Raw genomic sequence first — 22,396 nt, forward strand, 5'->3', positions numbered from 1 at the left:
TCGATTTCTGCTGCGACAGTCGGATGGTAGGGTCAGAATTTGGCGTCTACAACATGAAAGCATGGATCCATCCTGCCTTGTATCAACGGTTCAGGCTGGTGGTGGTGGTGGTGTCATGGTGTGGGGAATATTTTCTTGGCACTCTTTGGGCCCCTTGGTACCAATTGAGCATCGTTGCAACGCCACAGCCTACCTGAGTATTGTTGCTGACCATGTCCATCCCTTTATGACCACAATGTACCCAACTTCTGATGGCTACTTTCAGCAGGATAATGCGCTGTGTCATAAAGCTGGAATCATTTCAGACTGGTTTCTTGAACATGACAATGAGTTCGCTGTACTCAAATGGCCTCCACAGTCACCAGATCTCAATCCAATAGAGCATCTTTGGGATGTGGTGGAACGGGAGACTCGCATCATGGATGTGCAGCCGACAAATCTGCGGCAACTGTGTGATGCCATCATGTCAATATGGACCAAACTCCCTGAGGAATGCTTCCAGCACCTTGTTGAATCTATGCCACGAAGAATTGAGGCAGTTCTGAAGGCAAAAGGGGGTCCAACCCGTTACTAGCATGGGGTACCTAATAAAGTGGCCGGTGAGTGTATGTGAGAACCACTTAGTAATTGATGTTTAGGCTACTCTTTTTATACTTTTTCCCAGCAATTTTGATAGTGGTGTCGCTAATCGGTACAGCAAATCAAGGCAACATGGTTCAACAGCACAAGGACACAAAATCATCCGACAACCTCTGTGGGGCAAATCTCTCCAGACCCTGTACGGGACCCGGACCCACCACGCTGTTTGCCAGCCACCAGAGGGAACTGAAACATAACAGGAAAAAGTTGGTGCCTCAAACTGTCGTTTTATTGAAGTCATGTTGATGGAATACGGGTTGGAACAGTTGCAGTCATTTTCTTTTGGTCCAACTTGTTTATTACGTGTCAGGTAGCTGGTATTAAGGGCCTCTTTAAGTGGATTTGAAATATGACTCGCGCTCTCCGTTTCCTATGGTATTTCTCTGACCACGCCCCCTTATGCAGGCAGGCAGCTCTCCATTGGTTTCCATAGCCTGGGGGGGGGGGGGGGGAAAGTGGGCAGAGATTCACTGAGGACTCCACACACTCAACGCGGTTTAAAATGCCCGATGATAGCAAACACGCTGCCGTTCCAATAGCTCCACAACCCCAGATGTGGCGAGAGAGGCGCCGACTCCTGTAGAAGGTAACCTTGTTTTTGTTTTTTTTAAATCCTCCATCTTTGATTGGTACGAATCCGTCCTCACATCTGGCCCCCGCGACGCGACGGCAGCCTCCGCATCCCCGGCCAGGGTGACATAACACGGGCCAGGGCGTTCGGTTCACGGAGCGCCGAGGGGGTTTCAGGAGTCCTGTCACGCTAAAGTGCAGTGTGTTTACGCCATAAAGGTGTTCTTCAGTTTTGGAGCTGAATGTAGCCTAAATATGCACAGCTATGCAGCTACTTCGGGACGCTGTTAACCCAAAAGCCTCAGTTAAATTATAGAACACACGCAGGCTGCGGATGAAGAACGTTGTTGCATATGACAGGATACTTTGAGACATCTTCTTTACATAGAAGGTAATAGGGTGCAAGATTTTGCCAAATAGTCCTGTTAAACCATTTTGTACCAATGACAGCAGCTGATAATTACCATGGGTTTCAGGTATAGGCAAATCAAGGAGTGTTGCCAGATCTTGCAAGAGAAACAAGCTCTGTGAAAACAAGCCAAAATGAGCCCAACAAGCAACCCACCACCCTGTGGTACAGATCCCGTTTCTGCAGTGTAGAAATGTCTGTATTTATTTTAGCTGGGCCACGTTGTCTGTAAAGCAGCAGCAGAGCCAGCAGGTCTAGTAGCTCTTGGTGCACAGCGTGGTAACAAGGAATCGGGGTTCTGTTGAAAAAAGACAAGTCCAAACAAGCGACTTCATGTTAAAAAAAATAAGCCCAAAAAAACGCAACCTGTGACTCACGAAATTTATAAGCAACTTTAGAAAAAAAAACATACCTAAAGTTGCTTGTAATAAGCGGACTTGGCAACACTGCAGTTAAGCAGTGGCTTAGGGACACTCCACACCAGCAGATGGCTCCCAAGAGCACTAAAATGTTCCCATAAGACAGCGTTGCAAATATAAGCTGGAAAGGTGCGTTCAATTGAAAACGCGAACAAGGCGAATGGAGCGAGTGATTTATAGTAATATAATCTTTAGTTTCATTGAAACATACATTACAACGAAATTTGTTCTCTGCTTTTAACCCATTCCCTTGGGAAGCAGTGGGTTGCCATGTCCAGCGCCCAGGGAGCAATCAGGGGTTAAGGGCTATGCTCAGGGATCCAGAGTGCAGGCACTGGGGATTGAACCGGGTACTTGCATCCTTCTCTCAGGCCAACACTCCCCATACACCAAGACACAGCTCAATAGGCAATTTTGGGTTAAGTGCCTTGCCCAGGGGTACATTGACATGTAGCAAGGGGAAGCTGGAATCGAACCCACAACCTTCTGATTGCCAGACGACTACTCAACCCATCAAGCCACAGTCGCCCGATTTACATGTTATCCCTGTGTAAAGGTGCGTTCAGGAGCGAATTAACGGTTGGCGGTGTGAACGACCCGTTTTGAGCGATGCCAACAGTGTTAATTGGGCGAATAGAGCGAAGCGAAGCTGTGAATAAGCTCAGTTGATACACGACTAGAGCGAAGCGAGATTTTGCTGGAGTTCAACTTTTTTGTCAATTCGCGTCGCATTACCCAATGAGAGACTGGGACTTCATTTACTGACTGAAGACGGATGAAAAGGCGCCCTGCAGCGGGGATAGCGTGTCTGTAGTCCGTGTCCCGGAGGGAGATCCGTTCCCTTGATGTGGGGCAGTAGGTCCTCATAGTGGATCCTGAACAGATGGAAGCACCGCTGGAGGCGATCATCCTCCAGACGCCGGGAGCAGGTGGTGGTGGTGCTCTCTGAACCGGGTGTGTCTCTGGTGGATCCATGGATGCAGACGCTGTTGTTCACCTTTCCACATTACATAAAGCTCAGAGGTCTGCCCTGGCCTCCTAGACGCTACTCCTATTTCATGACGCGGTGAAGCAAGCTGGGCCAAAAATTTCGCCGCGATGTCCGCGCGGATTGTCTGTGAGAGAGAGGCGGAACGTCAGGCGACCAACGCAAAATTTTTTACCTTGTTCGCGTTTTTGGGAATGCATCTTAACAGCTGAGTTTCTATAATCACCCAAAAAATATGTCTTTCAGCATTTGTCAACATGGTAAATCATACATGAAGTATACTATTAGCATAAACAGTCATACTCAATAAATACGTAGATTAATTACACATAGAACGATGTTTTCAAGCCTTTATTATTTTCCGGTTACAGCCAATGACAACGCTGACATTTACGACTAGAATGTTACATCAAGGGAATAAAAGCGTAATCTTTTTAATACTTATTCTGTATGACACCACACCGTCAAGCATTTTTATTCCAGTGCTATTATGCTTCCTGTCCGTTCAGGTTATGGAGCCGAACCTTCTGTGTTTCATCCTTTCTACCCTGTTTGGCTTTGCCCTAACCTCCTTCAATCAGCACCTCCACAATGGTACCCGCCACTACAATTACTGTGTCCTGGGAGCTGGACCCGCTGGTCTGCAGATGGGGTTCTTTCTCTCCAAAGCAAACAGGGACTACATCATCTTGGAGAGGAACTCTGGACCGGGCAGCTTTTTTAACAAGTGAGCAACTTCACCAGAACTCTAAATTTTGAAATGGCCTGTGAAAACGTCACATTTTAAAACATATCTTTTCTTTTTTTGTTTGTTTTCTCGCTCGCTTTGGGCTTTCAAAGATATCCCCGGCACAGGAAGCTGATCAGCATCAACAAAATCCACACAGGACGGTGGAATCGAGAGTTCAACCTGCGGCACGACTGGAACTCTCTGCTGAGCGACAACCCAGACCTGCTGTTCAGAAAGGTCAGCGGCGAGTTCTACCCGCCGGCCGACGCCTTCCCTCTCTACCTGTCCACGTTCGTCAGGGAGCTCGGGCTGAAGGTGCAGTACGGCGTAGACGTCGGACGGGTCAGGTCCGTGCAGTCAGCCGCAGGGAGGAGCTACGTCCTCACCGATCAACACGCAGCAGACTACTCGTGCAGGTGACTCGAAAGAAACGTTTTTTTTTTTCACACTACAGCCACAGACGTCAATGTATTTTTTCGAGATAGTGACGCTGGGGTGAATTTCTTTCCGCATAAAAATCTGAAAAGTGTGGTGTGCATCTTTCATTTCACTTCAGCATCATGTACCGCTTTGTGTTTGTCTTTCATATAAAATCCCAAATAAAACACCTTGAAGTTGGTGGTTGTAACGTGTTGAAATGTGACCAAGTTTACACGGCATGAACGCTTTTTGCGAAGCATCACACTTTCGTTTCTCCCTCTGCCAGCGTCCTTCTAGTAGCCACGGGTCTGTGGGTTCCCCAGGAGGTAGAGTTTGCGGGGTCCGACCTGGTGGAGGGCTACGAGTCCATCTCCACTAACCCCGACGACTACAAAGGCCAGGCGGTGCTGATCCTGGGCAAAGGGAACTCTGCTTTCGAGACCACCCAGAGCATCTTGGGAAGAGCGAGCCGGGTGCACATGCTCAGCTCCAGCCCCGTTCGGCTGGCCTGGCAGACGCATTACGTTGGAGATCTCAGGTAAAGCAAGGTGTTAAAAAAGACAGGAAAGGTTATTCACACACGTAAGATGAGGAGAGGGAAAACAAATGCCCCGCTGCTTTGCGTATGCTTTCCAGAGCTGTCAATAACGAGCTGCTGGACACATACCAGCTGAAGTCCCTCGACGGGTTGGTGGAGGCCCACCTGGAGGACATAGTCATCGCCAAACAGGAGGAGCGCGGCAGGAGGAGATCGGGAGGGAAGAAGGGCGAGACGAGGGCGAAGCTCTATCTGGGTTTGCAGAAGTTCAGGCAGGCCGGCGATGAGAGGAACGCTTCTGATGTGTCACCAGAGGAGCTTCCAGGACACCACATCGACAACTTTCCCCTGCGGAGACCCTACGACCGGGTGATCCGATGCCTTGGATTCAGGTTCAACTTCAGCATTTTTGACAGGTACAGATCGCGATAACTCCATCGAGTCGTCACTGCAAAACGTCTCGTCTGTCACGGCAACCCATTCAAGCCGTGTTTGTGGAAACCTCCTCAGCTCTGCGCGGCCACCACACAGCCACAATGCAAAGGGTAGACTGCCAGGTGTGACGGCGTGGTACGAGGGGAAGAACACCCCCGGTTTGTTCCTTTTGGGGACCGCCTCTCACTCTAGAGACTACCGAGGCTCTGCTGGAGGCTTCGTGCATGGATTCCGTTACACAGGTAAGAATATTTTTCTCTTTTCTGATGCTTGGAACGTTTCCCCTAGTTTGTAACGAACTAGCGCAGTGATGAGTAGCATTCCAGTTCCCGGGGTATAACCTGCACCGTTGCTCTGCCTCAGCCCGAGCCGTACATCGTTTACTCGAGCACCGTTACCACGGCAACCCGTGGCCATCGACCAGACTCATGACCACGCAGCTGACGTCCTGGATCCTGAAGCGGGTCGGCGAGGCCTCTGGACCGTACCAGATGTTTGAGGTGCTCGGGGATGTTATACTTCTTCAAGGGTGAGCGGATGATTTTCTGACACCCTGAGCAGCTGTGTGCTTTTTTTTTTTCTAGCTTTTCTCTTCACTTCTAAATATTGTGAAAAACCATTAGTTGTTTTTTTTAAGCAGCAGGCTTTTTTTTTTTGCAGAAGTATCTTTGCACTCTTTACTTTTACAACGACGGGAAAGGAAATCAGAAAACGTTAAAAATGAACTAGAATTTTTAACGGTCGTGTAAAAAGACGATCTCAGACACCCTCCTCTCAATAGGACTGAGCTTGACTTTGCAAAGAAGAAAGGGCATACATTTCAATCTGTGGATGTGAATAGCAGGCAGAGACATAGCCCACATCGTCCACTTCACAATCATGCTCCACTTTATGATGGTCCATCACAAAACAATCCCGATTAAATGCTTTCAACTGTCTGACTATAAAGGGACAAATGTGAAAAAGTTCTGGATACTAACAACAGACACATTTCTGGTGAACCTTGTCTGTGATCATTGTTTCCTTGCCTTTTAGCTCTCACTGTGAGTACATCGAAGAGTTTCTGCTCCAAGCTTTGCCCCGGTTCGCCTCTCTTTCTGGCCACGAGGTGTCCAGTCACGGACTCATAGTGGTGGTCATGCAGTATGGGAAGAAGAAGATAGACTATCTCGGGCGGGGCCGGGCAGAAACAGACTGGACTAAAGCTTGGAAATCCAACTTTCTCCACCCTGTTTTATACTACTATGACTCGCTCCCTACAGGTAGGATTGCCGCCAACATTAAGGATCATTGCAGTTGTGAAGGTTTTCAGTCACCTTCGGGAATTCGGCTTTACTTTCGCTGTTTTTACAGAGCAAGACATGAAGATGCGTCCCCATGGCTGGCCTTTACCGAGGCCGAAGGCGATTCATCACATGGTTGAGGACTTCCTCACTGAATGGGATGGTCCCCTGTCTCACATCCAGCCACTGCGGCGCTTCCTGGAGCACTGTATTCAGACTGACCTGAGGGCATTCAGCGCAGGTAACTGGTCTGTTCCTTAAACACAACTTATGAACAGTTGACTACTCAGAGTTCTGTAGTATAACCGAATCCATCATTATTGCCGTTTAATTAAATGACAACACAAATCACAACACGTCGTGGTAGAAGCTCTCCAGTGGAAAATAACAATGTATTTTTACTTTTAAAACGAGTATTCCCTTAAAATGCTGAATAAAAAAAAAATCATCAGCGTCTCTTTATGTGGTATATTCAGTTTAATTCTTTTTATTTATCTGGGGTTTGATTTAGGGCTGCAACAACAAATGGATAAAAATGGATAATTAATAGCATTGGCTACAAATTTCATTATCGGTTCATTGTGGCTGCAGAGCCACCTGAACGGAGCGAGGTGGAGCCAGAGGGCAGGCGGTATTGTCCAAAGAAATTTAGTAAATTCTGCAAATGACAGAGAAAATTGTTCAAACTAAGCCCTTGAAAGATAGGGAGCACTGCATGCTTCACAAAACAAAATAACAGGTATTATATAGTGTCAGAGCTCCGCCCAGGGGATCAGGGGGGCACCAAACAAAGTCATGAGTTAATGAATGGAAAATGACTGTTAATGTTTTTCATGCAAGATCAGCACACATCCTTACTTTTTGGACCTCCTCTGCGCTGTACTTTGAACCCTATTTATTTTTATTTTTTTTCAGCGGTTTATCCCGTTTCTTAAAGAATCAGAGAGACTGCTCCTCTCTGTCTCACATCCTCTTCACCTCTCCTACTTGACCCAGCAAAGCACCGTTTCACATGCAGTTAATGTATTCACCACTGAAACAACACTAGACTTCTTTGAGCAAATGAAAAACATCTCCACTCTGTCCTGTCTTCTTGTTTCCCCTAATCGTTGCCCTGAGAGCGGCTGTGAGCAGCGGCGCCCTCAGTAGCGACTGACAGGGAGAGAAACAGAAGGAATCTAGAAAACCTATGGAGTTTTTTTTTTTTTACTGTTGTAGATAATAGCATAATGTAGCAAAGCATGTTTTCACGTATAGGTATTAACTACTGAAGCAAGACTAAAGTTTGAGCAAATGAAAAATTAGAATGCAGAAGCAACAAGGCATGAGAAATGATCCCATGTTTAGCCGTTTACATCCTTCTTAAATGAAAAATGATTTACCCTTAACAGCAGTGTTAAAGTCTGTGAATCTAGAATAATATGTAGAAGTATGGCAGACTGAGGATTTTTGGTTTTGATAAATTCCTACTCATGAATGTTTCTTAGGAAAACTAAACTTGTCATGATCATCTAGATCAACGTCATCTGGAGAGTCAGACCTTTTTGATGCTTTTTTTGGGGGGTTTGCATCAAACAAATGCAACATTGAAAACAGCGCAAAAATACGTCTTTTTCTGCTCAGACTTTTTTGTTCCAGTTAAGTCGTGCTGCAGCAGTTTGCACAATCTGCAGGCGCCTGATGATAGAACAAGTTAGTTGGCGTAAACCAGCCCTCTTAGAGTAAACTTTCATTCCGACTGATTGATGATAATGTTTTGTTGATTAAGTTTGAAGTTTTAATTTGCTGACAGTCTGGGTGAAGGCACTGTGTGGGAGAGGGGAACAGGGCTCTAACTTTGCAAGAATCAGTCTTATATCAGTCTTTATTGTTATTATGTAACCGTTATGACATTCTAGTGAGACACTCAGGATGGGTAGAGGCAGACCCAAATTATAGAAAAAACAAACAACAAAAAAATAAGGACACTCCCAACAATGTATAACCCTCAGAAGAAAAATAAAGTATTAAACATCAAATCACTTTTTTGACTCTTCGAATTAAAATTAGAAACACTTATTGAGGATATAAATGTCCGTGGAAGAAAAATATGTAGAAGAAAATGTAGCGTGTAGTATCTACATAAAGAGACTGTCCGCAGGGTTTTCTTTTTTTGCTCTGGTTGCATTGTTATGGCTCGCTTTTTATTACAGTAGGCAGACAGGAAGGGGGTTGAAGAGGGGGAGAGACATGGGGCAAAGGACCGCGGGTTGGAGTCGAACCCGGGTCGACGACAAAGGCCTCTGTACATGGGTCACGCTACTAGCTGCGCCACCAGCATGCCCCGATTAAGTATTATTTAATGTTATTGTAACAGAACACCTAAGTAGCAACATGTTTTTGTGCGCTTCTTTGCTTTGTGAATCCAAATGTTCTGTTTTAAATGAAAGGGGAAAATTAAAAATGTTTATTTTGTCCGATTCAACAATTAATTGAAAAAATAATCCACAGTTTAATTGATCATTAGTTGCAGCACTAGTTTGATTCACAAAAAAATTACACTTTAAGGCAAGGCAAGTTTATTTATAAAGCACTTTGCAGAAATAAGACAATTCAAAGTGCTGAACATGAACAAGACAAAAAACAAACAGAGGAAAGGAAGCATTACAGAGAAAGGAAAAACATTGCAGAAGCAACACATTGCATTGAATCAGCAGCAGCACGTCTGATACAGTATAAGCCAAGTTGGACCACAAACCTCAATGTTGTTACTGTTTCACCGTGCCGTGACTACGGTGAAGCACCCTCGGTGGACCCAGTTCGTTTTACCCAGTCAGGCGACCCCCACTTACTTATTACCTTGAATGTAGGACGCATAAAACAGACAAGTATGCTTTTAGTTAAATTTTATCTACGTAAAGACAGAGAAATAGTTACAGTCACACCAGCGCTGATGGGCCCCTGATCGGCAGGAGGCCTCGAGTGCTCATCACGCAAACATTATAAAGGGATCTCGGGACACACCCATACAAGGGCGGTACACATCCAAACTGTGACATCAGCAGGGAAGCTGCGTCACCTCCAGGGTGGTATCTGATAGATATGTGCCAATCTTTTGGGTCAGTGCCATCTAAGTGTGCCATGCAGTTCTGGGATAAACAGCTCGTTCCACTTGACCTTGTTGATATCCTAACAGTCCCCCTGATGATGTGTCATTATGGCACATCACCAAAGATGATCAACCAGTGGAACGACAGCTCTCAGTCTGTCCCTCTCCCAGAACAGTCGGTCATTCCGTCCAGTCCAAGCAATCCAATCACGTCAGCTTCCGGCTTCCAGAGTCCATCCATCTGTGATCTCCATGGCAGTCGATAGTGCGGTTCAGTCTCTGGGGTCACACAGTCTCTGCTGGTGTGACTGAAAAGCACTTTGTAAAAACAGTCCAGTTGTCCGTTAGCCCCCCCTGTTGGTGTGCCCCAAAGGCACATCACAACGAAAACAGTTCCAAGGAATGGGCCGGACAAACCACAATGGAAACATCTTAGCATCAATCAGCATGAATCATTTTTTACTCAACACCACAGTCCAAGCATTTTAACTACAATTTAGGGTTCAACTATTTGAGCTAGGCCTGTTTTAGGTTCCTATGCGCACATTATTTTAAGTTTACTTTAGACTAGATAAGCTAAAGATGTACCTTAATCAAGGCCAAATTCGTCTACTCTACCCCCACCCCAAGAAACCTCCTACTCGGTCCTCCACTCTCCATTCCTATGGACAACGATCCATCACCTTCACGCCTCACAAATCCAAGAGTACCAGTAGGGGGCATCAGAGGGCAGGCTGAGTCTTCATCACAAAAAACCATCTCTAAGAAATGGCAAAAAAGTGATGGAGCCCCAGTCAAGGGCACTCCCACTCTGGGCCAATCTGAGCGAGAAGACACCCTGTATTGAATCTAGAAATTAGCCTTACCGAGTAACTTATGGATCTGTGATAGCCATCAGATCCTGGTTCTCTATATAACAAAGCAAAAAGATTGCAAGAACTGTAGGTCTTGGTGTGTGTGTCTGTAACAGAGAGTTTCCATTCTTAGTCATAAAGCCATAGCGATCATCATAATGCAACATCACAGTATAAACATCATAACACATAAGATCAAACATGGTGATGGAAGTCAGTGGAGAAGAGAAAGGAAAAAATCAGTTTTGTGATATAAAAAGTGTCCGTACGTCAATAACGCAAGTAAAAAACGTCAGGCCAGTCTGAGCACGTGGCAGACATGAATCTATTCGCGCATAAGTGGTCAGCTCAGTGTTCTTAGGCAACTGCTCCTTCATGGCAAACAGAAAGAAAAAACATAAAAAATCATAGGTCTCTGGCATGTACTCCCAAACTTCTTAAGTCCTCTTCTTATTCCTCAGCATGGACAAAAACGATTTAGTTGGATGGTAATGAGTGTCCTGTCCTTTTTCAGGCAATAAGCATTTTATCCCCAGGAAAATGCTCTGTTGGGATGGTTGGCAGACACCAGGCCTTGTTTACTGTTGGATAACAGAAACAAGGTGTAATTAGTGTTCTTATCAAGACTCCCAATCCTTTTTACATTTACCTTCTTCAAACACTTTCACATCCAGATATTTCCGTTCACAATTATTATGCTCTTAGCTTTACCTCCTTTACTGTAATCATTAGATCTTGCATTACTCTTATATAAAAGAAAAATCTGAAAGTTCAACGTTATCTGCAGCAGCATTTCTCTATAATTCTTTCCCATGTGTGTCTCACCTTACAATTGTCCAACAGTTGAAAAGATCTCTGCAATAGAAATTTATCATCATATGTTTCATGGCTACTGTGACACGGTTCATCTCAATTTATCTAGCACACAAGGAATTGTATTAAAACCTTTCAGAAACTTCTTACTGAACCAGCTGCAAAATACTTCACATTTTTCTAAAAAGTCCAACAGAAAAACCCTTAAGTTTGTAAAAGAAAGCTCCACTATATATATTTGCAGAATAATGTTGTGATGTTAATAAGAAGCAGCCCTATGTACTTCTTGTCTTATTTTGAAAAACTCAGCTAAGAGAAAGGAAGTGTGTGCATGCCCCTCGCCCACACGGAGTTGTGATTGGTTGCTATTCAGGAAGTGGGTGTAGCCCAGGGCGGAGACAGGAAGTAGTTCTGTGAATCAGTTTCAGCTTGACGTACATCAAACCAACCGTGCTTCTGTTTTAACAGACAGCTTTCGTAAGCGACCCTGGTTTTTATCTTATGTCCCCCTGTTTGAATCTTGTTTGAAACAAACCTTTAAACCGTAGTATGCTGTGAGCAGTAAGTCATTGTTGCTTATTAGACACATCGCCCCCTGACCATGTAAGAAGCTCCATACTGCTCTAGGTCTTTAAACCTTTTTCAGTCATTCAACATTAGTTTAATTGATAATACATCCAAGCATAATTATATCCCCAAGTAAATCAACCCTTTAACAAGTATCTAGTTCTTGTTCTCATGTGTTTAGTTTATCCTTGAAAAACTTTAAGCAGACATTACTCCGAGTGATTTTCTTACATTCTCATACATTTATTATTATTACCTTTGTGATCTTATATCACCCAGTGATCTATAAATCCTTATTTTATGTTTGCACCGTCTTGTCCCAGCAGATTAAAAATTCCCATTCTAGAATTTGCTTGTTTGTTTCATCAATCACTGTCTGTTGTGATCATTGAAGAAATTGTGCAGTTCCTTTAAAACCCCTTAAATATTGACCACCCATTGGTAAATGATCAGCTTTAAGTTTTGCCCTTCTTCTAATTCTTTGTTTAGCCTTAGTATCTGCACCTTAAATTGACGAATAGTGGAATTCTTTGTATAAACACTTCTCTGTGTCCGTATTTGTTTTGGCCTCTATAATTTTGTTTTTTCTTTGCATTTTAAGTGTGAACCTGGTCAGGATAGAGAAAGTCATCTCCGATGCTCCTTTTGGCAACCCCAGCAAACCCAAACATAAAATTGTTCACAGTCAGTGTTGGGTTACAGGTAATCCCTGTGGGAACACGACGTCGTCTCCTCTGTTCAACCTGGTTTCAAGCGCCTGGGTCATCGAAACACTCCACCACCTGCGACAAATCTCTGACATTTTCAAACCACAGCAGCAATTCCTGGGTGTCCACACCCCCTGTCTGAAATGTCTCTCGTCGTAAGCCCAGGCTTTCAGTTTCTCTCCTGTTAAGTGTCCCCCTTTAGAGCCCATTTACCCCAAAGAGTCCAAGAGTGTGTTTTAGGTGCGTTTCCTGAACGCCAACCTCTCCATGTCATGTTCGTGAAACCTTGTAGTTGAATTCCATCACCTGTGAAGCAAAGCAGTCATGCATAGTTCTTTTCAAGATTTTCTTTATCACAGCAGGAGTGTCACTGTCTGATGCCATTGCAGCTCTGATGTTCCTCAGAGCCAACCTTCATGCATTGATATCATGTTGGAGCTGTTATCCTCATCTTGTGTCCAGGAGTGCTTCTGCTGTCCTGACCAGATACCAAACGTCCAACTAATCTAATTGATCTCATTACTTTTCTGCATGTACAAGAGGACGATCGTTAGATTATCCTGGTCTAAAAGACCACTAGGTTAATAGATGGCTAAACTATATTTATGTGGGTTTATTTCTTCTGGATGTTTTAACATTTAGTTAAAGAACAATTATTGTGCTATTTTGTGTTCAAACAGGTAGTTGTTAAGTCTCCTCACACCTTTTAGGTAACTGCGTACAATTCCAAACTATTTACACTGGTGCTTCAATCCTAATTTACCCAAGTTATTTATTAGAATAAGGCATTATTCTAAACTTGCAGTTTTATCCATTTAAGTCCTTAACCTTTGTGTTGCTTTACATCCTAATAATTAATTTCTTAGTTGCGCCTCTGCTTACTTTAAGATACCCAGTAAATGTTGTGCTCACAATTTCTCCTTCGCTTGAACAAGGTTAAAAGGTTTAGAGTTTATTCTGCTTATATTGAAATATTAGCTTGCTCACTCGTTAGTTTATTCGTTTATGCTATTAACTGTTGCTGTAATGCCTACTTTAACTTTTTCGCCCACTAGTTTTTTCATGATCATAATTATCGCTCATTGATGTAATTGCATACAATGTTCTTATCCACTTTCCTTTTACGTTTAAACGGCCCCTCTATGTAATCCCCTTACTGTAATCCCCAATATAAGTTGTCAAACCTTTTAGGTTTAGCATAATTACTTAAGCTGCTCTATGCTCTCATCCCGTAACTTAATATTTTGGTGCAAAATGGATGTCTTTTAGCGGTTCCCCCCTATTTCCTCTCATGCATGATGTATTTTATGAAGCTTATTGTATCTTAAAGGTGCCTCTTTGAATCTACTTCAAAACCCCTTGTGGGGTTAATAAAATTCCAAAACATATTTATATGTATTTTAAATGATTTAAATAAAAACCTTGTTAGACAAGTAAAAGAAAATCCTTCTTATCAGCGGCCCAAAATCTCTACCAGCTTTGTTTCCAGACCAGTACCACTTGTCCGAATGCGTTTGACCCTCTTATCGCTCGCTAATAACAGCTCTGACTTAAAACAATTAACATCCTAGGGGTTTAATAATAATCTTGATTGCTTTTAATCTGAAAGTTTTCTTCTAAGCGCATCCGCCAATGTGTATGTTTCAAATGTGTGTTTTGTGTTTTAATTATGTGCAGGAAAATCTGATGTGAAATGCAGAAGGGGTGTCTGCCAACTCATCTTTTTTTTCGTGTTGCGGTCCATTGAAGGTTTTCCGATGCCTCTGTCTTTGCCCCCGCAATTAGTTGTCCATTTTCAGTCCTCATGTCTCAGTTCAGTACCACAACATCGTTCCAGGACGAGCATTGTCCATGAATCTTCTTTCTCCAACCGTTGTGTCTGAAACCACAAGGAATTCTGCCAGCATTTTGCCAATATGGATTTTGTCCAAAATCAAATTGTCTAATAAAAGAATTGTCTATCTTCATCCGTAGTGTAGTGTAAATAAGTTGAAAAGAAAAAATCAAAACAAAAATTACAAGAAAACTGTCTCAAAACAAAATCAACCACATCGTTCCCTCTAAAACAAACTTATTCTTGAAGTTCTTCACCTTTACCCCAGATCTTGATCCCTTAAAAATTTATCCAAGCAAAATATTTTACAGACAGTTCAACCTCTTTGTATAAGTTCATTGATAAAAACATTTCTCTTAACTTTGTAGCATCACATTCCACATTAAACCTCTATGCAGCTTCTGCAAAAATTACTGATTTTTTTTTTTTTTTTCTCTAAATTTGATTAAAAACTGGATTAGGCAGGAGTCAAGTACATCACCTTTTTCTCCGTCCTCTGGACCACTGTGGCACCGCTTGGTACTAACTTTTCTCTGAGAATGCCTAAAAAGAGACTAAAATCTCTCCGTTAGCACATTCCAATTATATATGACCAGGTTTCCTTGCAAGAAAAAGCAGAGAACAGGATAGAAATGTTAATGTGAGTCAGTGGAGAGTGGAACAGTTGGAAGAGGTACATGAACAATTTCCAAAGCCACCTTCTTACCGCTAGAAGGATACTGAATACTGAATTGTACTTTATAACTAAATTTGCCTTGCCTTGCCAAGAAGGTCTCAATATTACCTGTCATAAGTTTGTTAAACTTAGCATAATTTAGTCACTTTTGTCAATCCCTGCACGTCCATTTTAGATCATGACTTCTTACCATACGGCCTGAAAGAGCTCACTTTCCAGAGTCTTCTGTCGGAACAAAGTGGCTTTACAGTTTCATCTCACATCATCTGAAAGAAGTAACTCAGAGAAAAACAATTCTGTTAGTGTATTAGGTGACAAAAGAAAACCTGGTCTTTTTAGTGTCTCGGTCTTTTTAGTGTCTTGGTTCTTAATGTGATGTGTCTAAGTTCTTGGTTGGTCCAGGGGAGGTAGGAATCTCTCGTTCCTTTTCTTTCAGCGTTTTGTATTAAAACTTCTCATTTTCTTAAACTATCTGCCGAGCAACCTCAAATGTTGTCACTTTTTTGCCGCTGGTGATGCAAAAATTAAAGCAAAGGAATCATTTAACAAAGAAATAATCAAAATACACAAAACAATAAAAACCCGAAAGTAAAAAGTCTCCCAAAGCGTGCATTATGTGTGTTCCAATATCTTATAGCATTCTTTTGATTTCTTTCTAGCTCTTTCGATCATGCAAACTTAGTTATTAATGGTTTTCAATCTTAAATGGTCAAGGGTGAAACTTTAAAGCAACCATTTTCTCTTTCAGGCTTTTGAGCCTCTAGTGTTTTTCTATACATGATAAGAGTTTTCCCCGTAATTCAGCACATTGAGAAAGCTACCCAAAAACAAAGAGATTAGAAGTAGAATCTAACTCTTCACAAGCTGGCTTTATTTCATTCTTTCCCTCTGACATAGTTTTCGTGCCCCCAGGCTAGAACACACAGACCCAGCCTTGCCATAACATTCAGATGTTTACATCATGGTCAGATTTGTTTATCATATCTTTTGTCCTGCTTCAGGTTAAACTGACCCTCTGAGGCTTGCCTCAGCTCAGCATAACTAATAACATCAGATGCTTTTGTAACCGATGACATGCTTAATGTGGCCTTGTGATATCTTAACACTTCTCAAAATTTCTCATTAGCTGCATTCAAATCCCCAGTAAAAAGAAATAAAATAAATTAATACAGAACCCTTAGAAAAGCAACCATATTTAGTCCCCTACAGTTTGTTTAAAGCACAGTTTGTCTCATCTATTTAAATCAAAAATCATGTATATCTTAGTGCTCTTAAATTCTTCTTTTTAGGCAGCTGTAAAATCCTTTTCTCCCAAACATTCTCCCATATGCTCCCCATATGCTGTTTGCCATTTTATTAATGTTCTAAAATTACAATATAAAAGCTTTTACTCTGTTATTATTTCAGCTGTCATGAATTCATTGACAAACACAAGCCAAACGCAATCTAATAGCATAACTGAATACACACCAACGCCTCTGGTTGCTGTATTGCATAATTAAGCTCCAAAAAAAACTTTATCCCAGTCCCAAGTATTTCCTACAGCCCTGGGATATTTTCTGTTTAAGACACGTTAGCATCTCTCAGTGTAACAATTTAATTTGGCCGGATGTTTAATGTGGGAAGAAAACAAACTGTTATTGAAATCTCTCTTTACCTTTCTTCAGCTTTTAGTTAACGTAGTTCATGATTAAAACGTCATTTGAATTACGGAGCTGCAGTTCTCCCAAAACAAATGAACATTCTGAAACCATGAACATCACACAGACGAACGTTTAGTTACATACGATACACAAATACATACATTTACATACAAAGATGACATTCAGACAGACAAACACGTGCAGGCCTGCTTTTTCTGACTGTCTTAAATAGTTCTATGTTTTTCATAGTTTTTAAACGTCTATAGCAACGCCGAAAGATGTATTTTCAACGTGTTAAGTTCCCGCTTAGTTTAAAAGTGGAGAGCTTGCGCTGGCTACGACCCCCGAATGTTTCGTCCAAACACGGTTTTACTCTTCAGCCCCGCAAGGATACAACTCTGTGTCTCGCAGACACCTGGACGCTTACCCCTTTTTGAAAGTTATACGTTGCATTTAATAGTTACGAACAATTTTATCCACAACGGAAGTCCCAGTCGGTCCCCACGTAAACGCTTCCCCGGTGCAACGCCCTTTTAGTTCCGTTTCCGTTTCCTTTTTATTTTTTATTTTATTAAAAACTTTCGCTTTTCTTTTTCTTATTAATCCAACTGCCCCGACCAACTGGTTGCACTTTGAACACCCCCCTGCGCCAAAAACCCCCAAAACAAAACAAAACACAAATACATTTATCTGTAACCTCACTTACACACAAAGACCCATTTGCACACACACACACAGACACACTCAATATCCGCGGATCCAAGCAGTCTCTCCCCCACTCACTCTGACTCAATAATCTCATTTCAACAGACACAATATATTGTACAAGACATGACGAAGGCAACAATATCAGACAGACAGCTTGCGCGCAAACTTTCAACATTCTGTTCACATATGCTGAAGCCGTCTCCCCTGCCCAACGTGTAGTGTCATTTAAAAAGGCCAGAATCCGTACTTACTGGATAAAAATGTCCTCAATGTGCTCCAAAGTTGCCGTGCCACTGGGGCCAAAGGAGCAGCTGTTCCTAGTACGTCAGTTCCAGCAGAGACTTCAACCGCATGTACCTCTTGTGGTTCCAGGTATGCTGATAAGCCAGTCCTCACATCACCAATAGCCAATACATACCCGCTTAAAGTCTTAACGAATGCTTTGATCCAAAGGTGCGCCCCTTTTCTGGGATCGGGGAACATGTGCCTCAGATAAACGTTGTCAGCACATAAAAGAGGGCTGTAAACAGCTGCATTCACCTGTCCTGTAGCACTGTGAGTCTGAAACAATGGCAGTTGCACACTTTGTTTTGTTGCAGGTAAAGAAAGATCAGTTTCGCTAGAATGCAGGTTACATCTGGGTCTTACGTCACAGCTTATCTGTCCCCCACATAACACCATACCAGGCACCTGCACCGAAGGGTCTGATGAAGTCACCACACTCCTGGCCTTGGATAACAGTTCTCCCTTATCACCATGCAGATTGTTTTGCATAGTTGTGTACTTACCTTCTTGTTTGAAAGAAGATGATTCCCTTACCCCCTGCAGATTTTCACTCTCTTGTTGTTTGTCGAGGCCTGAGAAGCACATGCTGAAATACAGTTCAGTTAGTTTTATCAAGCCTGCTATTTTGATTTCCTCTTTTTGGTATTTTTCTCGAGCAAACTCACCTGCATCACCCGTTTCTACTTGTGCTAGGGCTAATCTATTTTTTAACATCTGCAAATAGTAAGTGCACATTTTGGCCTCTGGTGGTGACCCTTCTGTATCACCAAAAACCCCGTCTCTCCTCATTTTTTCACACCACTCCTCAAATTGTTTTAAATGGTTTTCAGCATCTTTGTGTGGGAAGTTTGCCATTATGCTCCTTTTTCCTGTCTCCAGCAGTGTTCCTAAAGAACCCCCCTGGAGCTCATTTTCTGCCTGATTCTCAGTCATTCCAGCACTCACACGTTTTGGCCAACCTGCTGGGACAGCGTCCTGACCCCGGTCCAATGAGAGCTTATTTTTTATCTCTCAGACACCAAAACTTATTATGTTCCTATATGCCTTATTATTGTGTTTTTACACGGCAGTTTCAATGAGCCAGTGTACTCAGGATGAGAAGGCCCTTACCCTTCACTTCACTTCCACGGCTCAATGACAATAACGTGTCTCACACACACACACACACACATACACACTCACACTCTCTGGCCAATCTTTAGTTAACTCAGTACGTACCTCCGGTCCTGCTGGTTGTGTGTGCGTCCACTGGCTTTTTCTCTTTCTATATTCGTCTGTAATCGGGGTTTTAACAAAACGTCAAACCACCGCATTCACACTATTGTGTATTAGCCAGGTCGTACGCGCTCGTTTTTCGAAAAAGGCTGCTTTTATATTACCGCAAAAACGACTTTTATGTTCGTCCTCGCGGAAAATAAGGGGGCATCTAAACCCACATTTTCTAGGCTACACGATGTTTTAGAAGCCACGCGTACAGGCGTGTCTGTCAGAATGGCCGCTTTTATGTTACACACAGAGGAACACGTATTTTCCTCTGTGCCTAACAAGGGGACCTTTTAAACCCTAAATTCTCAAGGTGCACAGTATTTTCGGAACCCTGGCCAAGGATTCCCGGACTCTCACCTCTGTGACCGCACGCAAATCCCAAATTCTCATCGACACGTTTGCAAACAATTATCCTCAAACCTTTCTCTGCCTTTAGAAATACAAAAAGTCGGCCCTCCAGGAAGAAAAAGACACTAGGAGATGAATGAAATCTCCTTACCTTTTTTGCGGCCGCACGCTGTGTGTTTTTCTTCCGGAATGACGTCCTGGCCGGAAAACGGAAGGTGGTACGCCGCCTTTTGGGTCCGGGCGGAAACACCAATTTGTTACTGTTTCACCGTGCCGTGACTACGGTGAAGCACCCTCGGTGGACCCAGTTCGTTTTACCCAGTCAGGCGACCCCCACTTACTTATTACCTTGAATGTAGGACGCATAAAACAGACAAGTATGCTTTTAGTTAAATTTTATCTACGTAAAGACAGAGAAATAGTTACAGTCACACCAGCGCTGATGGGCCCCTGATCGGCAGGAGGCCTCGAGTGCTCATCACGCAAACATTATAAAGGGATCTCGGGACACACCCATACAAGGGCGGTACACATCCAAACTGTGACATCAGCAGGGAAGCTGCGTCACCTCCAGGGTGGTATCTGATAGATATGTGCCAATCTTTTGGGTCAGTGCCATCTAAGTGTGCCATGCAGTTCTGGGATAAACAGCTCGTTCCACTTGACCTTGTTGATATCCTAACAATGTTAACATTCAAAGACAACACTAGACAAATGTGTTTTTAAGCTTGATTTATAGGAACTCAGGGTTTTAGCATTTTTACAGTCCTCTGGGGGTTTGTTCCAGATAAGTGGAGCATAAAAGCTAAATGCTGCTTCTCCATGTTTGGTTCTGGTTCTGGGTAAGCAGAGTAGGCTGGAGCCAGAGGACATTAATGGTCTGGAGGGTTGATACACTGATAACAAGTCTGTGATGTATTTAGATGCTAAGACATTCATTGATACCGGACTCTTTACCTGGAGAGCCGATTATTCAAAAGAGTTGAATTTTCCCAGAAACACCCTTTTTACGCCTTAATGAATCACTAAATAATGTTGCCACTCCTCCACCTTTCCTTTGCTGTCTGCTCTCAGAAAAGAATATTGGTTTGGAGGTGTTAACCGTTTTTCTATTAAAAAACAAGATTATGGTCGGTAATGAAGTCATTGATTAAAAATGTTTTTCTTAACATTTTTTTTTTAATCAATGACTTCATTACCGACCATAATTTTGTTTTTTAATAGAAAAACGGTTAACACCTCCAAACCAATTTTCTTTTCTGCTGAAGTCACTTCGTGCGTCGTCTTCTTGGCCATCTTTATCTTGGCTGTTGCGGGCTGCACAGGGCTCATTGTCTGTTTATGCACTGGTTGTACTTTGTCGGAGGACAGAGCTGATGATGGTGCATGGTTCACAGAGGAAAAACAAGTTGGAAATCAGGCGCTTTTTCTCTGGAGGCTTTGGAGCTGACCGTTTAGAACAAGGATTGTTGTCATACTTTTGATTGTTGTCAGGAGAAGGATTATTTTCCTGGATGCAAGGTGCAAGAGGCACAAATCTGTTATGGAGTGGAATTCCAAACTTTCCTGCCGGTTCACTCCTGATAACGGTGCGTTGTTTCCTTTTCCCCTGGGACAACGGCCAGTTGTCTGTGTCTAGTTGTAGGGTTCATTCTTGATTGTTTGGCCTTGCGCCCAGGGTGTTACAAGGTGGGCTGCAGGTGGGCTTAATCCCATTTCCATCTGTGATCTGTAAGTTGGAGTTGCTGGGCTGGTTGTCACTGTTCGCAATCATGTGCAGAGTCGTGTCATTTCCAAATTCGTTTACCTCCAGATTTACTTCAAGTTGATGAATTTTTGTTTCCATAACAGCAATTTCTTTTACAAGCTTATCAAAGTTCTCTGAGGTGAAGAGGGTCATCTTGTGCTGATTAGTTGGCATCGGCTGGTTTTTCTCAAAGTCCAAACAGGAAAAAATTTAAATAAAATATGTAAATCCTTGAGTCTAAAATAGCTTGGTCCATTTTTTCTGCAGTTTTGGTAAGGTGATTAAAGTTAAAGGTAGAGAAAAGCAAGCAGGGAGCAGAGGAGAAAAGCGCCTGTGGGGGTGGAGAGCAGAAGCAGAATGGTGAAAGCTTTAGATGACAGATCAAATTTATATACGCATTACCCCATCAATCAGTTCACAGGCAAATATTTGACTTCCAATATGGTTATAGTTATAATACAGTGCAGTCAAAAGCTGTTGTTGATGCCAGCTCGTAAAAAGTGTTTTATCTAATGATGCTGAGCTGATTGCATCAATTCATAGACGCTGCAGCAAACTCTGCTCCTGAAGAAGCGTGTATCTAATAGCTAAATTTCATCCTTTCAAAACGTTCCATCACACAGGATGATAGCACATTTCCTGGTGTGGTGCAAATGTTCAGTTTACATTTCTGAACCACACCCTCAATCATGAAAATCCTCCTTGTGGGGGCGTTTTTTTTCTTCTTTTCTCCTTTTTAAATCTCTCTCTAAATTGCTGTTTCCTTTTGCATTTCAGAAACATGTTTCCGCTCAGCCCTAACGCACCGTAGGTCCCCGCTGTCTTGTCAGCAGGGATATTTGAATCAGCGAGGCGTCCAACGCTACGGTCAGCTGACGCGGGGTGTTTATGAGGCTGGACTGGTGCCGGCTGAGCAAGTCTCTGCTGGAACGTCGACGGGAGCAAGCCCTGCGTTTCCAAACTACCTGGCACCAGCTGGAGCATCCGTCTCCTCCGGACTGAAACTTGACCTCTGATTGTTTTGCCCGTTAAATGCTGTTTTGGTCCTATTCTTCTAGTTGAGATATTTAGATCAGCTGCTATCATCTTGTAAATCTGTCAGATTATTTAAACCAAAGATGTTCTTCTTCATTTTTAGAGGGTTTAAGCCTTAGATAAAGGTGGAGTTTTCCATCTCACCCTTGATTTATCTCATGTTTTTTACCTGATTTCATAGCCTGCAAGGTTGCAAGTTATTGTTGATCACTGGAAACCATATGTTCCTCGAGAGCTTGTTTATTTCATTTCACAAATTATGCTTCATTCAGTGTTTTTACTTGAGGTTTTACATCCATAAAAGTGGGTATATAACATGTCTCTCTCTTTTATTTATAATTCATTTCCAGCATTTTTTAGTGTTAGTAAAACACTAATGTTTTAGTGTTAGGAT

At 42.8% G+C, this 22,396-nt stretch overlaps 1 protein-coding gene across 1 annotated transcript; it reads left to right on the plus strand.

The window, feature by feature from the left end:
• Positions 1-1,089: 1,089 nt before the first annotated feature.
• On the plus strand, positions 1,090-22,321 carry foxred2 (FAD-dependent oxidoreductase domain containing 2). The gene is made up of 10 exons (XM_012867859.3): positions 1,090-1,225; positions 3,535-3,752; positions 3,866-4,171; positions 4,462-4,713; positions 4,812-5,129; positions 5,224-5,390; positions 5,512-5,677; positions 6,184-6,410; positions 6,502-6,672; positions 21,745-22,321. The coding sequence occupies exons 2-10, from the start codon at positions 3,538-3,540 to the stop codon at positions 21,981-21,983; spliced, it is 2,061 nt and encodes a 686-aa protein (XP_012723313.2). The 5' UTR covers positions 1,090-1,225; positions 3,535-3,537; the 3' UTR covers positions 21,984-22,321.
• Positions 22,322-22,396: the final 75 nt, after the last annotated feature.

The sequence above is a fragment of the Fundulus heteroclitus genome, chromosome 16, assembly GCF_011125445.2.
Source record: "Fundulus heteroclitus isolate FHET01 chromosome 16, MU-UCD_Fhet_4.1, whole genome shotgun sequence".
NCBI lineage: Eukaryota > Metazoa > Chordata > Actinopteri > Cyprinodontiformes > Fundulidae > Fundulus > Fundulus heteroclitus.

Excerpts from the sequence above, each read along its gene's own strand:
- foxred2 (XM_012867859.3), top strand. The coding sequence starts at position 3,538 with ATGGAGCCGAACCTTCTGTGTTTCATCCTTTCTACCCTGTTTGGCTTT. Across the intron at positions 5,391-5,511 it reads GCATGGATTCCGTTACACAG|CCCGAGCCGTACATCGTTTA; the intron begins GTAAGAATATTT and ends GCTCTGCCTCAG. Across the intron at positions 6,411-6,501 it reads CTATGACTCGCTCCCTACAG|AGCAAGACATGAAGATGCGT; the intron begins GTAGGATTGCCG and ends CTGTTTTTACAG.